Genomic DNA, 13468 nt, shown 5'->3' on the forward strand with positions numbered 1-13468 from the left:
TTCATCAAATAACAAGCTATTACATGTTATAAAGATGAGATTTGGACATCTGGATAGATCAATATCCACCTGTTGCTTAAAGTTCAACCCTTTTATAGCCTTAATTGTAGGATTCACTTGGTACTTGACTAGAATAAAATTGCATCAAATAGGTTAATAATTGGAAAAAAAAGCTTCCTCTGATACTCACCCACCAACCATATGCCCTCCCATCTTCATCTCCCCACCATACATATGCTGAGCCTCTCCATGGATGTTGGCTGAGAATTCAAGAATTATGAGTACCAGTTCATCTGGGGAATGCCAAGATGGGAAAGACGAGGAAAAATAAATGGAGGGAAGAACATCCCTCTTCTCAGAGAAATGAACTAGGCCTTATCCAGAACTTCCCAAGATATTAGAGCTAGTATTCGTTTTGAATTATCATATAGGATGATAAGCCCATCCCATATAATATTGATTTCCAGGATTCTTCTGACTTAGAAAGAAACTTTTTGGGGGGAACATACCATGCCTGATAAGTCCAAAGGGAGTTAAAATGCTGCAAAAAATGATTTTGGAGATGAGATGTGTGCAAATGTCATCATCTCAAGGGTGTCAAGTGCAGGAATTTCACTTTTGTAAGTACAGTTGTGGGAGGAAAGTCTTCTTTTTAACCATGAGACACAATGTCCAAAGGAACAGCTCCAGATAACCATCACCTAGCAACCAGCTGTACTGACATGCGGTAACCTTCAGGGAACCATGGAGAAAGACAAAGACTTTTTGTTCAGAAATCTGTAAGAGGTTGGGACTGTTTCTTAATTCAGATGCCAAGTTAAAGCCTAAACCAAATAACTTTTGAAAAACTGGATCTTGATGTGAAAATCATCCCATTATTTGGTGCCCAAGACTGAAGTGGCCAGGAGTATCTCATTTCTTCTAACATGGTTATTTTGTGCAAACTAGTGGAATCTGATATATCTGATATATACATGCCAATTTGTCCACTTCTCATGATACCTGGTTTGACAAGAATAGCCCCAGATACTTGACTGAATTAGACGTAGAAAAGACTTCAGTTATACAGGGAGATACCGTTTGCTGCCATCTTTTTCAAGGCCACATTAAGCCTATTCAACAAGACTCTTTTAGACTGCTGGCATGTTTTCCAGATACTTGGAAGATCAAGTCACATTTGCATTTAGCCATTATTTGCACAGGGTTAAATAAGATGACTAGGACAACAACATAAAAAGTCGTCTGTGGAGTCTCCAGAATGACTCTCAATAGCAATAGCCAAACCTTTGAAATGAATCCACACTCTGCACAGCTTCTTCAGACAGCCATTTTGTGACTGTGTAATTGGAGAAGATGTACCAACCATTTGCTTGATGCACCTTCTGCTGAAGAGGACTTCTCTTGGTCCAACTGCATTAGACAGTTTTCTGCTAACCTACCATCTCTTCTCTGAGCAGGTTGTAGGGGCAAAATTCAGAAGATGATCATGAAGCACAGCTTCCTACCTAAAAGTAGATTATCTGGATTTGTTTCAGATCTGGAAAACAGACTGAAACAGCACTAGTGGATGACATTCATGGCCCCTAGATGGAACAAGTCCTATTATGTTCTAGTCCTATTAAACCTCTCAGCCCTATTTGATACCACCAACAATTAAGGCAATGGTAAAATCATCACTGAGTGAAATTGTGCTGCCATCCTCCTTAAAAGTGGCAATGGTATAACTACTTCATCACTTGACCCAAATGTGCCTCCATCCTTCCATTTTGAATTTGGCTAGATTTTTGCTACACAGTGCGTGCCACATATTCTCTAATTGTTGCTATTATATTTTCTGCTGTATTAATCCAGGTTATAGAGTGGGAATTATATACATAATTGAAATTGACTGTAAGATCTCTAAAATTGAGTGAGTAAATGTATGTTTTGGACCTCTTGCAAAGGTTGAGATTGGGAGAGACTATTTTATGATAGTTCCACTCTTTCTTGATTGGGCATTTCCAATCAATAGTTAATGAAGAAAAACAGTAAACCTCTAGCTTCTTTATTGTGAATTCTATAGGTGTCAAGGTTCCAGGTAATACATCCCATTCAATAAGAACTCCAAGCCAGCCATATTTCTCAAAGAACATTTTTATTGGGACATATCGAATTGGCATATTCTTGGTGGAGAACCAGCTCTAAGTTCCCGATGGTTTTACACCCAATTAAAAGTAAAACTTTGTCACCTCCCTCTAGAGTCACCAATCAGCATGTAATCCAGCTGCTAGGTGACTTCAGTCTCCACCTTTCGGACACCTGCACCAACACCCCTGATTCCCAGGACATTATTTTGACTACAACACCCCAGCTATCTCTATACCTTCCTCCCTGGCCCCTTTGCTCCAAGCTGTGTCAACCCTGAAGCAGTGAAAACTCCCTAGAGAAAAGCTACAAAAAGAAAATGGCCACAGTTCAGCCATCTTCAGGGCTGACAATAGGACTCAGAATCTCAGATTTTTCCCCCATTGTGTGACTTAATGCTCAGACCTCTGAATGCTCATTGCTTTAAAAACTGTTGCTCTCGTTGTTGGTCTAAGAATTTACTCCCACTTTCGTGCAGTTTAGCATCTACAGTACAAGAAATTGCTATGTGATGTTATGCATGGATTGGGGGGAGGTATTATCAATATGCTGATGATACCCAAGTATACATTGTAACTGTGAGCTCAACCAGAGATGCAATGGAGGTCTTTACTGGGATCTGGAGGCTATGAAACTAAGATTGGGTACAGTTTTTACATAACCGTTTTGGCTTGATCCTGGGTCCTTGGCTGATTCTGGATGGGATCATACTAACCCAGAAGGAGGACTGTAAATTGGGGGGGCCCTCTCAGATTTATGGCCATAATTCCTCAAGGGGTGAAAGCAACAGGCAGACTGGTATGCTGGTCGTAGCCCTTGCTGGAACAGAAAGACCTAACAATCCACTCCTCTACTCATTGCCGAATACCTTATGCCACCAGATTTGAAATTCTAGACCTAGAAAACCTAGAACTATGCCGCCTTCGTTCCGATCTAAGTATAGGATATAAAATCATACATTGCAATGTCCTACCTGTCAATGTATACTTCAGCTTCAACCACAACAATACAAGAGCACACAATAGATACAAACTCAAGGTTAACCGCACCAAACTTGATTGCAGGAAATATGACTTCAGCAACAGAGTGGTCAACGTCTGGAACACTCTACCTGACTCTGTGGTTTCTTCCCCAAACCCCAAAAACTTTAACCTTAAACTGTCTACTATTGACCTCACCCCTTTCCTAAGAGGTCTGCAGGGGGCGTGGATAAGCACACCAACGTGCCTACTGTCCCTGTCCTATTGTTTCTTTTATTTTTCTTGTATGTATCCATGTATTCATATGTTTTTACTTATAACTATTATCTTGTAAGCAATTGACAAACCAAATAAAATAAAAATAAATAAAATAAAACAATTGTAACTCATATCCTTGTCACCTCAAAGAAAGACTACTGCAGGATGTCAAATTCAATTTCAAACTTGTTTGACCTCGGAGGGCTTGGGGTGGGAGGGTGGCTGGCTTGGGCGTGGCCATGGTGGGCATTTGACAGAGACTCAAGCCAACCATGGGCCACTCAGAGGCCACACAAGGCCCCCATATGGTCCATTTTTGCCTCCCTGGCCTCCAGCAGCACTCTGTCAGACAAAAACAGGCCGCACAGAGGCCCCAGGAAGCCTCCGTGTGGCCCATTTTTTGGCTGACAGGGTGCTGCTGGAAGCCGGGAGGCAAAAAATGGACCATGTGGAGGCCTCGAGTGGAGAGGCCAAAAATGGGCCACACAGGGACCGCATGCGGCTCCCCCATGGCCCTTTTTGGCTGGCAGAGGCACCACAGGCCAGTGGTTTGATATTTCAGTGCCGGCCCCCTGGGCCAGATTTAAGCCTTGAGTTTGACACCCCTGGACTACTGCAACACACTTGCACTCATCTTTGAAGACTACCTAAAATCCAAAAGCGGCGCAAAAAAATGCAACTGTGGGGTGAGTGAGAGATGCTTTATCCAAATAATACCTTTCTCTTGGCTGTTGCATTGGTTACACAATGCAAGGCTGAAGCTCATACCAAACAAAGAGAAAAAATGGTATTCAAGTTGGTAAAATAACCTCTAACCTTTAGAAAAACATTAGGAATTAAAATGATGATAACTTGAATTCATGGCCTTTTCTCTTTCCCACTCTTTTCCCTAGAAAGAATTCTCTCCTCGGTCCAACTGTCGCCAGAAAAATAGAAAACACGCTAGCTGTCACACAGGTGAGTCTCTGACATTATACAAATCCTAATAAGGAAGACTGTAACAATATTCGGGCTGAAATTCTTTTATGATTTTGGATTTTGGCAGCAGAAAAATATGAGGTACAAATAAATATTTTTTCCTAGATGTCTCCCAAAGAAGAACCATATTCTCTTCTCTTTCCCTCTCAATTTCAATCAACTTTAAGTAGCGGTAATTGGGGATTCCATGCTTGAAGTCTATTAATTTTGATGCTTTGTGGGGTCCTTGGTGTTCTCTGAGCTTGCTTTTCTTGAAAGCATTTCATTACCCAACTAGGTAACATCATCAATGCTAGAGGGGAGAGGGGTTTTTCTCATTTTATATACTAGTGGCTTGCCCTATCAGTGTTGGTGGGAGTGGTCTTGGCGGTTCCTTGACTAAGCTATTGTTCATTATTATCTTGTTTGTGTTGGTAGTGGTGTTAAATCTATATTCATCTGGGTGTTGATTATTGCTGAAGAGATGTTTCCTTTTTGGCTTTTTGATTGTCTCATTTAAATTTAGACATTTTGCAAAGCATAAGTGGCATATGATAAGATCAGCTTTGCTTTTGGTCCTGCAACTGGGTTTGATTCAAAATATGGTGACTATAAATAGGATCTTCCCAGATATGATGCCTGATTGTGGAATTCTCCTTGCAGAGAAACATAACTGGATCTCCCACTATTTAATCCAAAACGGCATTAGATGTGTTTATTCAGCCAGAAATTGACAGTCACATGATGACCAATGTTCCAGGAACAGACTGCTTGTTAAATAAATATTCTTTTGAACTGTTGTACAATTAAACACTGTATTTCTATTGTTTTATCACACACTTGGGTCTTCTCTGGGAGGGAGGGAGAGACAGATTACAGATAAGCAGAGTTGGAAGGGACCTTGTAGGTCATCTAGTCCAACCCCCCGCCCAAGCGGGAGACCCTACACCATTTCTGACAAATGGCAGTCCAATCTCTTCTTGAAAGTCTCAAGTGATGGCACTCCCACAAATTCCAAGGGCAAGCTGTTCCATTGGTTGATTGTTCTCACTACCAGAAAGTTTCTCCTTGTTTCCAGGTTAAATCTCTCCTTGTTCAGTTTCCATCCATTATTCCTTGTCTGGCCTAAAGGAGCTTTAGAAAATAGCTTGACCCCTTCCTCCCTGTGGCAGCCCCTCAAATATTGGAAGACCGCTATCATGTCTCCCCTGGTCCTTCTCTTTGCTAGACTAGCCAAGCCCAGTTCCTGCAACCATTCGTTGTATGTTTTAGCCTCCAGTCCCCTAATCATCCTGGTTGCTCTTCTCTGTACTATTTCTAGAGTCTCAACATCTTTTTTATAATGTGGTGACAGAAACTGGATGCAGTACTCTAGGCGTGGTCTTACTAAGGCTTTATAGAGTGGTATTAGTACTTCCCTTAATCTTGACTGTATCCCTCTGTTAATACAACTTAGGATTGCATTAGCCTTTTTGGCGGCGGCTGCACACTGCTTGCTCCTATTTAGCTGGTTGTCCACTAAGACTCCAAGATCCCTCTCACAGTTACTGCTATTGAGCCTGGTTTCACCCAGTCTATATGTGTACTTTTGGTTTTTCTTGCCTAAGTGTAGGACTTTACTTTTCTCTATATTGAATTTCATTTTATTAGATATGGCCCAGTGTTCTAGTGTGTCAAGATCCATCTGGATCCTGAGCCTATCTTCTTGGGTTTAGCTATTCCTGCCAGCTTAGTATCATCTGCAAATTTGATAAGTTCCCCTTCTATTCCCTCATCTAAGTCATTAATGAAGATATTGAAGAGTACTGGGCCTAAGACAGAACCTTGTGGCACCCCACTGCTTACTTCCCTCCATGTAGACTTAGACCCATTAAGGACTACTCGTTGAGTACGGTTTGCCAGCCAGTTGTGAGTCCATATAGTGGTGGTGCTATCTATTCCACTTTTTTCTAGCTTACTAAGAAGTAGGTTGTGGTCTACTTTATCAAATCCCTTGCTGAAATCTAAGTATATTATGTCCACAGTATTTTGCTGGTCTACTAATTTAGTCACTGTGTTGAAGAATGAAATAAGATTGGTTTGGCATGATCTGTTTTTAACAAACCCGTGCTGACTGCTAGTTATTACTTTACTTGTTTCTAGATGTTGGCAGATCTGTTTTTTTATAATCTTTTCCAGTATCTTCCTGGGTATTGATGTTAGGCTGATTGGTCTATAGCAGTGGCCCCAACCTTTTTGAACCAGGGACCGGTTTTACAATTATTTATTCTTCCACGGACGGTACCTTCTACTACTAGTCCCTGCTTTTAGCCGGCTTCTCTCTCCTTCTCAGTCTCTCTCACCTTCCTCAGTGACCTGTCGCCTTCTTCTTTCCAGCCTCGGGCAAAAAAAAGACTTGGCACAGCCGGCTAGAAGCACGCCGAATTCCTCGCAGCTTCCCGCCTCCGCCTGAAGTGGGCGGTGGGGGCGAGGGTGCAAGCATGGGCGGAGCGACTGGTCAGGAATGACCTTCCCGGGAAATCGGAGCGCAGCGCCGCCGCAGCTGCTGTTACTTCTTTGCGCTCTGGCTGTGCTCAATCTGTTTCGTGGTGCAGGAGCAACCGCAACAGCTTTATCTGCACGCGGCGTGTGCGTGGTTGAGGGGAGAAGGAGAAGGAGAGGAAAAGGAGACTACTGGGCATCCGTGCGCTCTTTTCTCCCTCTCTCCTCGCGGCGCCCAAGCTTTGCCCGGTAAAAATGGTCCACGGACGGTACCGGTCCGGGACCGTGGTTGGGACCCCTGATCTATAGTTTCCTGGGTCTGTTTTTCCTTTTTTGAAGATGGGAACCACATCAGCTCTTTTCCAGTCCTCTGGTAGTTCCCCGGTGCTCCAGGATTTTTGAAAGATATGGTGCAGTGGTTCTGAGATGACCTCTGCCAGCTCCTTTAAAACTCTGGGATGTAATCCATCAGGCCCCGGTGATTTCTTTTCATCAAGATCAGACAGGTATTCTCTTACTATTTTTTTGCTTATTTTAATTTTTATTTCTGGTCTGTCTTTTACAGTTATGTTATAGGTGGGTTGAGCTATAGTTTCTTTTTTGTGTGAAGACAGATGCAAAAGAATGAGTTAAGCAGTTCTGCTTTCTCTCTGTTGCCTGTTACTTCCTTGCCATCTTCTCTCTTTAGTGGACCGACTGTTTCCTTGATTTTTTTTTCTTGTTATTTATATGTTGGAAGAAACTTTTTTTATTATCTTTGACTTTTGTTGCAAGTCTTTGTTCGTTCTGAGCCTTTGCTATCCTGACTTCGTCTTTGCAGATTCTGGCTATCTGCTGATATTCTGCCTTAGTTGGATGTCCTTCTTTCCATTTCTTGTACTTGTCCTTTTTTTCTTTCAATTTGCCAGAGAGATCTTTGTGTAGCCATGCTGGTTTCTTCTTGGATGTCTTGTTTTTCTTTCTCAGTGGTATTGTGCTGGTCTGGGCTTCCATGATCATACTTTTTAGTTTCCCAAGATTCTTGAGTTGTTTTCCCATTTAGGATTTTCATCCATGGAATCTTTCCCAAGTTCTCTCTGAGTTTATTGAAATCAGCTCTTTTAAAATCCAAGACTCTAGTGTCATTATGTTCTGTTGCTTGTGTTTGTGTTATGTTGAATTCTAGTATGACATAGTCACTCTCACCCAAGGTTCCTGCAGTTTTAACTCCCTCTATCACTTCTTCTCTGTTTGTAAGAATTAAGTCCAGTATGGCTGTCCCTCTAGTTTCACCCTCTACCTTTTGGACAACAAAGTTGTCAGCGAGGTTGGTTAGGAACTTATTCGATTTCTCACTTGGTGCAGAATTAGTTTTCCAATTGATATCAGGATAATTGAAGTCTCCCATTACTATAGTTGTGTGTTTCCTGCATATGTTTGTTAGTTGGCTGGCAAAAAGGACATTTTTTCTGCTTGAAGGGTGGCCTATAATATACGCCAATGGCCATGTCATTCTTTTTTTTCTTTTATATTGACCCATATGCATTCTAGGTGGTTTTCATCTTTGGTTTCATGCATTTCTGTAGCAATACAGTATCCTTTACATACAGTGCAACTCCACCTCCTCTTTTATGTTTTTCTTTTTTTTTGAATAGTTTGTTTGTATCCTTCTACCAGTATATTCCAGTCATGGGTTTCATCCCACCAAGTTTCTGTTATTCCAACTATATCATATTTACCTTCATATATTCGTAGTTCGAGTTCACCCTGTTTGTTCCCCAGACTTTGTGCATTTGTATATAGACACTTGAGATCTTTTTGTCTGACACTGTGTTTACTGTCTACATAAACTTTCTTGCCATCTGTTTGATTAGTGCACATGGTATGGCATTCACTATTAAATGCTTGGTTTTGGTTGGCATCAAGGTTGATAATCTTACCTGCACAAACATCTATTTTGCATGCACTGGTATCCTTATTAGTTTTAGGTTGCTGGGTACAGAGATGTTCTGAATCCATTAATTCTCTGTCCCCGCTGTTCAGTTTAAATGTTTATCCAGGAAATCTGTGAATTTAATGCCAAGTAACTCAGTCCCTTTCTTTGATGGATGCAAACCATCTCTTTTGTACAGACTGAGATGGAGGGAGGGAGGAGGAGGGGGAGGAGGGGGAGGGGGAAGAGGAACATCTGTGGAGATTCTCAGTCATCCAGGTCATGGTTGTCCCAAAGATGCTTTTTCAAAAGGCATCTGGACTTTGTTTTTTCTTGAAGATGTTTCACTTGTCATCCAAGGAGCATCCCCAGTTTTGACTGAACTCTGGGGAATGGAAGGATTTATATTGCTTGCAGCCATCTGGTTGTTACTACTTTGAAGGTGGGTCATTAGCTCTTTGAGAGTCATTGAGGCCTCTTGGGAATTTATTTATGTCCTCAGGGTCACCTGAATCAGAGGGCGAGTGGGTGTGGACCCTTCTTGGAACTGCTGAAAGGACTTTGTTGTAAACAGAAGATAGGTGGTGTTGTAACCTTCCCCCGTTGAGAGAGGGCTGTTCAATCTTAATGTAGATGGCCTCTTTGACCCCTCTTTCAAACCAGTGGTCCTCTCCATCCAAAATGTGGACTTTGCTATCTTCAAAAGAGCGGACTTCGTCTTTCAAATGCAGGTGGACTGCTGAATGTAGTCCTGATGGAGTTCTTTTCTCCTATGTTGTGCCATGCATTTATGAAGTGGTTGTTTCGTTTCCCCAATGTACAGATCCGCACATGTCTTAGATTGTCCTGTAGAGTGTTAAAATTGTTATTTTTCTCTCCCCTTATTTTAACATTGTTCAAGAGCAGTTTGAAGATATGAATAAAAGGTTTTGCAGCCGTAATTTAAGATTCTTCAAAAGGAAGTTTCTGATAGTATTCCCCATCCACCAATGATCTGGGGTATCTTTTCCTCCATTTTGTGAGTTAATTTCCCATGTTTGTGTTTGCCAATTCACACAGTGTATTAATACTTGGTAACCTTATATTCTGTGACTTTGACATACAAGAGATCGTCAATAAATGGTGCTAGAACAGTTCTGTGAGATCCACAGAGAAAGGCTGAATCCCAAGATGGGAGATGATATTGGGTGGTTAATCATCAAGAGCACGGGTCTCAAACTCGCAGCATCACTCACATTGCTGTCACATGACGTTTCGTGACATTTTCCCCAATCGCAGAGTTGGAGTGGGCGTGGCCTGCATGGGGCGTGCATAAGCGCACCAAAGTGCCTACCGTCCCTGTCCTATTGTTTCTCTTATTCTTCTTTTATTTTTCTTATATGTACCCATTTCATGTATTCACAACTATGTATACACTTATACTTATTATCTTGTAAACAATTGGCAAATCAAATAAATAAATAAATGATGCATCTGGTCCATGGGCTGTCAGTTTGACACCCCTGATCTAGATAGAAGATACATTACTAAGATTATTCTGAGAGAGTGAATGGAAAGAAACCAATATTTTTCTCTCCCAGTGAATTTTGCCCAACATAGCCTTTTGACATGACCATTTAGAACCCTTCTCAAACCTGCCGACTCCAAGACTTGTGGACTTCAACTCCCAAAATTCCCCAGCCAGCATGCAAGCTGGGGTAACCTGGGAGTTGAAGTCCACATTCCTTAGAGTTGCCAAGGTTGAGAGGTACTAATTCAGAACCCTTGCAAGCTTGGTGTCAAATATTTGGGTAAACATCACTTTCAGGATAAAATTAATCATCTTAATCATGCCTCATTGTGTAGTATTGGCACTTCATCTAAAGTATGTCTGGGCCCCTGCTAATCAGATGTGTATTGGTTAACTTTCAGATTAGTTTTAATAGAGTTCAGCCATCTGCCTGTTTACTCAATCTTTCTCTTCTTGGCTTTATGACAGAGATGTTCACCTTGATAAAGGAGCTTATAAATGGCTCCTTTAAAAAAAATGATCTCATTTTCATTAAAGGCAATCATAATGTAGACAGTTTGGAACATAACATACTCGGACAGAGAAGTTCTGAATATGTATAAGCTTCTGCTCAGTGTTCCTTTCCTGGACAAAATGTTCAAACAAGTGGCAGCTAATTAGAACCAGATATCTTGGATGAAGATAAAATCAGGTGCAACTCACCTAACCACTGTGGGAAGAAATATCCATCTGGTTCAGTTCCAAGCTGGGAGAAAAACACTGGAGACAAAATGGAAGCTGGAGGCTGATTGGAAAGAGGGTCCATTTACTGGTGGTTCTGGTGCAGTTGACCACATGGAGAGGATTTCTTTTATACCATCTTTGGGCTTTGCACTTGAACTTCCTGTTCCTGTGCAAGAACATGTATTCTATTGGCTGTTGTAGGGCTTATGTAGGGGTCATAGCTGGCTCTATAGGTTGTCTGAGCTCCCAGGTTTGGTTGAAGTTTGGACTGCTGAGATGATGCAATGAAGAGGTTTGTGCTCTAAAAGGGTGTTGGGCAGGGGTGTCAAACTCACGTTACAGCAGCATCGTGTGACATATCGGGACTTTTTTCCCCTTCGCTAAATCAGGTGTGGGCATGGACAACACATGACGCATCCAGCCAATGGGCCAGGAGTTTGACAGCCCTGGTGTTGGGCAATTCCTATTATGGCTTAATGCTTTTTCCTGTGTTGGATCTTGGGTGAGGGTATTTGCTTAGGAATAGAGCTATCTATCTCTTTATCTCTTAAGTGCTAACATCTGCTGTGGGCTATTAAGAAAACATGGCGGCTGCTTTCTCCCTCTTAAAAAAACACGTTTCTCCATTTCTCATCCAGGGAAATATAATATTTTTAATATTTCTCAAAATATTTCATTCTTCTAGGAGATGGGTGGGTGCTACCTTTCTACACCACTTTAAAAACAGATATTCTGGTCCCAATTGTAGTTGTAAGTCAAGGACTAGATTCCATTGACTCCCAGTTCATTTCCAGTCCCCATTAAAAGGGCTGACACGACTTCCGGTTTGAAGGGCTTCGGCGACAGACAGAAATCCGTGATCGTGCACGGTTTCTGTCTGGGCTCGCCGCTGGAGCACCCTGAATCGGCTGGTTTCAGGGCTAAGCCACCCCATAGAGGTGGTGAAGAGGGGGGAGACTGGCAGCAGGGTTGAGGAGAGCCGCATCTCTCCTCCTCAGCTGACCATTACTCCCTTTCCCGAAGGTGGTTGCAGCGGTGGTCAGAAATGGCCACCACAAAGGAGAACTCGACCGGAAAAGAATGTGCAGGAGGAAGATAAGAAGTGAAAGTTTTGGCTGACCAGGTTAAATTGTAAAAGCAACAACTAAGGTACCCTGGAATTTAAACTTACAGAAAATAACATCGCTCCCAAAGAAGCAGCGAAGGAAAGTAAAAAGGGAAAGGTTTGGCTTTTTTTCCCTTCTCTCTCATTCCCTATACTGGCAACTAAGAGACTTAAATAAATCGGAAAAATCCGCTTTGGCATCAATAGGCAATTAAGCTGAAAATAAAACAAAATGCCAAAGGGATAATAAAGATTTCTGGACATTAAAAACTTTCTTTTTCATAAGCAGGAAGGGAGAGAAAAAGAATAAGGGCAGGATCTAGAAGAGGGAGGAGACTGCCTGGAATTAAAAAGAATCTACAGTAAAACTTCAACAAGACTTCTAAAAGATACATTTTAACTGAAACTTTGCAACCAAATAATAACCCCAGGAAGAGAAAGTGAAAAAAAAGAGCAAAAAAGAAACAGCTTGTGTGTATTTGGATTTGGTGATCTTTGGATTCTTGGTTATTATATTTGAATGACTAAAATCAATCGGGTGGTTGTTTAAAAATTTATACCATGGCACCACCTCTGGATGAATTGAAAATGGAACTTAAAAAGTACAAAGAAGATGCACAAGAAGGGAAGGGTTCTTTTGGCTTCATTTTTCAATTCTTAGAAATGGAGATTTGGAACAAGAAACAACAGAAATGGAGATTTCTTTGAGAAACAACAAGAAATGTCTGCAAAACAAGAAGACTGGGACAACGAAGAAGCCATCTTTAATGAACAAGCAATTTTATATGGGGAAGAAAAAGGAAAGGGGGGAAAGAGAATGGAGAATTTAAGACTTAAAAAAACAACCAAAGAAAAGAAAAATAATTCGAAAAATAAGTATTATACTGGAAAGCAACAGAAAAGGGGAATACAGAAGAGAGAAATAGAGGTAGAGAGACAAGGGAGTAAAAAGGGGAGAGAGAAGAAGAGAGGGAAGAAGGAAAGGAAAAGAAGTTACAAAGGACCGGGGCAAGATATAGAGAAACAGGACCTATTTAGAGATAATGGGTGAAAATCTAATTGAAAAAGGGATTCTGTAAAGGTACATAAGATTGTATTGTTATATTAGTAATAGAAATAACTTTAGAAAATTGGAAACAACGTATGATTAAAATGAGGGATAAAATACTTAGTGTAATTTAGCAAAATGTTTGTGAATAAAATAAGTGAAATAAAATAAATGAGAAAATTGAATTAGGAAGGAACGGGAACATTTTAATTAGTTAATGTTTTATAAAATGTAAGTGAAGAGGGGGGGGGAATTAACTATGGAAAGCTTATAATTGTTCCCATAGAAGTATGATATTTAATTGAAAAGTAATGTTAAAGATGTTAAGACTTTAATGAATATTAATATTAATGATAGAATTGAATTGAAT

At 41.0% G+C, this 13468-nt stretch overlaps 1 protein-coding gene across 4 annotated transcripts in view; it reads left to right on the top strand.

Moving 5' to 3' along the window:
• Positions 1-13468, top strand: part of FAM107A (family with sequence similarity 107 member A) — an 86116-nt gene that overhangs the window by 20997 nt on the left and 51651 nt on the right. The window contains exons 1-2 of one of the 4 annotated variants that reach the window (XM_087953730.1): positions 8756-8862; positions 9052-9154. Coding sequence is in view for 2 of the 4 variants with exons in the window: in XM_087953723.1 (XP_087809849.1) it covers positions 4256-4319 (64 nt within the window). In the remaining 2 variants the exon portion in view is untranslated. Of the gene's footprint in view, positions 1-4255; positions 4320-7191; positions 7307-8657; positions 8863-9051; positions 9155-13468 lie in introns of those variants that run through there. The other 3 variants (XM_087953723.1, XM_087953729.1, XM_087953725.1) reach the window with 3 other exon arrangements.

This window comes from Notechis scutatus, chromosome 2 (assembly GCF_049901735.1).
Source record: "Notechis scutatus isolate UNSWTSFEM ecotype Mainland chromosome 2, rNotScu1.2, whole genome shotgun sequence".
Classification (NCBI taxonomy): Eukaryota; Metazoa; Chordata; class Lepidosauria; order Squamata; family Elapidae; genus Notechis; species Notechis scutatus.